We start from the raw sequence: 4533 nt of genomic DNA on the forward strand, positions 1-4533 counted from the left end.
CCAATTACACAGAGAATTGGTGAGGATAAAGCAGGAGTCTGATTGTTACTGTGGCTAATGATACTGTGGCTAATGATTGTTACTGTGATTAAATAATGAATTATTAACAATTAATTAATTGTTACTAATGATTGTTGTTTTTCTTGTCTGTTGTCATATACGTCACATGATCCACTATCCTCATAGAAACAAACTCATGTCATTCATAACTTTCTCCAAAGATGAAGCAGGATTAAAGGATGTAGAGATAATTAGCCTGATAAAAAAAAACCCAGGCCCCGCCCTCGGCTCTGTCACCCATTTTAGACAGGCCGACAATCAGCCTCCAAAGCCTTTGAAAAAAAACGGAGGGGAGGAGGCGGAGGAAAATGAAGATGCAGTGGAACAGGTGCAGTGGATGTGCAGCTCACTTCATGAAAATGAATGGAACCAATCAGACGGTCCGGTCTGTGGACAAAGGAAGCTAAAGTGATGAGTGTAGTTTTAATGAAGTGTTTACACGTCATTCACTGCCTGACAATCGTGTCTTTGAAATGATAATGACGTCGGTGCAGAGTAATCTACATATTAATATGCACATTAATAAAGATGGCGCCAGGACGATTCTGTCGTCTACATGGAGCAGCATCAGCGTTGGACCAGTTTGACACTTTCATCAGAGAAAAATAGAAGGAAATGTTGATTCACTAGTTCCATTAATTCACACAGCATTTCTAATATGAATGTTTCAAAGAATAAAACAATCACACAATTATGAAAATATTAATTTAGCAGATTCCAACAATGAACAATATTAAATCAAATTAAAAATCAAATGTTAACATGACCCCACGTCTGTGTCCATTCAATGACACAGTACAGAGAACATTTAAAAATGGAACCTGGGCGTCTGATGTACATTATGGTGATGAGCAGTGGGTGGACACACAGTCAGTGTGTGTGTGTGTGTGTGTGTGTGTGTGAGAGAGACTTACCATTGATGCAGAACTCATACTGTGCACAGAGCTCGTCCTCAAACAGACAACCTGAAACAGAAGAGAGTGAATGAACTGACAGCTCTTCAGTCGACACAGCACCAAATACTGACCGTCCTGAAATGAACCAAGTCACTCAGGCACCAAAGGGTTAAAGTCCTGGAGTCAACATCAACACAACTATGTGACTCCTGTGAAGATGAATTAAAGGGCTGAAATTAACTACCCTTGGTTGTAGAATTAGAAGAAGAAAAAAAAAGAATTATTATTGACCTGAGGCCTTAAAACAACATCACCTATGCGCAGGTTTGAATCCCAGTCTGTGTCTTTGGAATGTGGCTGAATCATGGAGAGAAACCATAACATTGACACTTCAGTTCAGACCTGTGGTCAGCTGACAGTGAACCAGCCGATGGTCTGGACGTCCAGAGGAAACTGCAGTTAGTTAGAGTACTAACTACGCCCCCTATGGGTGATTAAAGCGCTCAGGTCAACAGTGCAGCAGACACACAGTCTGACCTGAACCCACAGTGACCCAACTGTACTGCCCCCGGTCTATAAGAGTACAGCTCAGGAGCACATTAGCTGTAGCTGGTGGCAGAGCCATCAATCATCAATTAGTGTGACTTCTCCTGTCCTGTCTCCGACATTAATGGTCCGACTCCACAGGCAACGTTTCCATAAATGAATGTTGTATGAATATTAATGAAGCCTAACGTTGGGACCAGGCCTGGGTGTTCCAGACTAATAAATGAACAGATGGCTGAGGCATTATGGGTAGCTGTTCCCTGAGGACTGTTGTGCCCAGGTCTGCAGGGATGGACCAGCTCTGGTCTGAACACAGGGTTCAGGTTCAAGTCATGTTCACAACTATATAAACACAGAGCTGAGGGCCACGTATATAATTCACTCACATCATTGACACCTTCACGTCAGCAACGCTCCTCAAATGAAGAACTTCTCAGTGATTGGCTGAAACTAAATACATTAATCTAGGCACAGCCAACTGAGTGATGCCTTCACTGCCCTAGGACACAGGTGATAAACATCAACATGAACAACTAATACCCCAACTAACAACTACCCTAACCCTGTTTCCTGTTTTGAGTTTCAATCCACACACCGAGTCCATCCTACAGGTGAAGTATTGCAGATAAAACGGTGTTGTTGATCAGACGGGACTAAAGTTCAAAGGAAGAGACAGATTCATACATAAAGTACATTATACATATATATATATTAATACATGTATTGAATTATTAGAGTCTGCTGCAGTTGTTAAGCTGCAGTCAATAAAAAAACTTTTTCACAAATATCCCAGCCCCCCACGACGTGAGGCAACGTGACAAAGTCAGGAGGTGACACAGCGCCACAGAACAGAGGCGCTCTGAACTGGAACAGGTTTGTGAGCAGGTAATTAACCAGTTTAATCATTAAGCACTGACTGACGATCAAATCATAATCGACCAGTGACAGGAGTGGGAGTGGAGATTCTGTGAAGACTTCAGATGTTTCCACTCAGACTTGGTCAGTGAGGTCATTTAAATCTGTCTCTGTTTAATAATGACGAACCCTAACCCTGCTGGAAGGTATATCAGCCATACCTAAAGTGTCAGCTAGTTCCACACCCTGGGAGGTTCTGGGGGGTGGGGGGGGGGCAGATCTAACCACCCACTGACCCACTGAGGTCACAACTTCATTCTAATCAAACACACTGTGACATTTGAACACAGCGCCTCCTTTGTGCTGTTCAAACTGTGGCACCAAACTTATGATGTCATGGTGACAGGTTTCTTTTAAAAACTCTTATGCTTCCCCCTAGTGGCCGTTTATGGAATAACACTGTACATGTTCTTAAATACATGGGAGTCAATATGCTGGTCTCTGTTTTCATTCAGTGGTGTAAAGACGGGGGTGGGGAGGGTGAGCACGTGAAAATGCGACCAGGTCACACAAACAAGTGACATTTTGATTTTTTCCACGTTCAAATAAAACAGGCCTCAAAGAAACCTCTTCTTGTGATGAATTCAAAAATTAACATTGACTCAGACAAAGGAGGATAAAACACCACTTCAAAAGTCAAAGTAAAACACTGGCTTAGAGCCCATCAGCACGGGGTTGTCATGGATATGGCCAAACCAGTTCTGCAGAACTAATATTCAAGGACAGAGAAAATAAGTACTGTTCACTAAAACCTGAGGTTTAACATCACATGACAGGAAAACACCCCCCACCCCCACCCACCCATCTCTGCTCCCTCAGGGTCCTTCCATTCATCTCTTTAAATCAATCACACTTCTCTGTCAGCTTTCACTGTTAAGTACAACCTTCATCCAACGAAGCCTCCAGTCGATCGTGGTGACACAGGCCGTGGAGTGTGTGTGTGTGTGTGATTAGCAGGAACACAGGGTTGATAACGTCCTCCTTCTATGACACAATTCCACCTTTTAATTAAAGTGCAATCACGTTGGACGGTGCATGATGAAACATAGGGAAGAACATTATGAAAAAGTCTATATGTTAACGAAGCCTTTGATGGTGGGGGACCAGAACAGAAGGACAGAGTGGACGATGCTCTGTTTCCATGTCAACCTCAGCACAGATCAATCAGGACGGCACTTGAATGGTAACGTGTCTGTTAGTACAGACGCAGTGGGCCCCACCCCCCACAGCCAGAACAACAGACCCAACACACACTGGGTTCTGCTCATTGGAGATTGCTGTGATGCTAGGCTAGGCTAGGCTAGGCTAGGCTACCTCCAGAACGTCATAAATATACTGTATGTTCCTTCTACACTTTTCAATTCCCAAACTTTTGGATTCATTCAAGCTAACTGTTAGCTCTTGTTTTACTGTTTGTTGACAACTTTTATTCAACTTTTAATAAAATTGATCAAATCAAAACATTTTATTTCTATTACCCATTTTTGCTTCACTCTGATTGATATAATTTCAGAATTAAAAGTGTGCACAGGTTTTTATTGTAAGACTCCAGAAATCAATCAAGTTTTAATTAACAGGGAGTTTCTCACAGAAAATAATGTAAACCATTATTTATTACACTGATTATCTCCAGCTGTACATTTATCACAGGCCTGGAGGAACGGCCAGAAGGCAGGCCTGTGATTGGCTGACCTTGATTTTGCTCTATTAAATTTGTCCTGATGAGACGAAGCCCAAAGGCTGAACAAGTGGTGAGAGACTTGGTCACTGCTTCTCTCTCACAGGTGTTTGGTCTGAGTCAGCCACAGCACGACACCATCTGCTGGTGTCTGAGGGGCCAAGGAGGATGCTGGGAGTCTGGCAGCAAGGACAAGCACTCTGGACATTCTTCATTCTCTCTCTCTCTCTCTCTCTCTCTCTCTCTCCTCCAGGGCCGTGGACATATCTTTTAGTATAATTAGAAGAAGCTGCCAAGGACAGACACAGACACACACACACACACACACTTTTTAACTGAGCCTTGACAATAAAAGTGCCGGCTGTGAACAGGAGAGACAGCATGGCTGGAACAGGAACTTCACCTGTGAACAAATTAGCATCGTCTTGACACCATGTC

General features: G+C 43.0%; 1 protein-coding gene across 5 annotated transcripts in view; it reads right to left on the reverse strand.

Annotated features, from left to right (window-relative positions):
• ptprn2 (protein tyrosine phosphatase receptor type N2) overlaps positions 1–4533 on the reverse strand; it is a 77000-nt gene that overhangs the window by 65407 nt on the left and 7060 nt on the right. For all 5 annotated transcript variants that reach the window (XM_008308381.3, XM_008308380.3, XM_017031515.2 and 2 more), the window contains one exon: positions 975–1025. In XM_008308381.3, coding sequence (XP_008306603.1) covers positions 975–1025 — 51 coding nt within the window. The remainder of the gene's footprint in view (positions 1–974; positions 1026–4533) is intronic.

This window comes from Cynoglossus semilaevis, chromosome 3 (assembly GCF_000523025.1).
Source record: "Cynoglossus semilaevis isolate Cse_v1.0 chromosome 3, Cse_v1.0, whole genome shotgun sequence".
NCBI lineage: Eukaryota > Metazoa > Chordata > Actinopteri > Pleuronectiformes > Cynoglossidae > Cynoglossus > Cynoglossus semilaevis.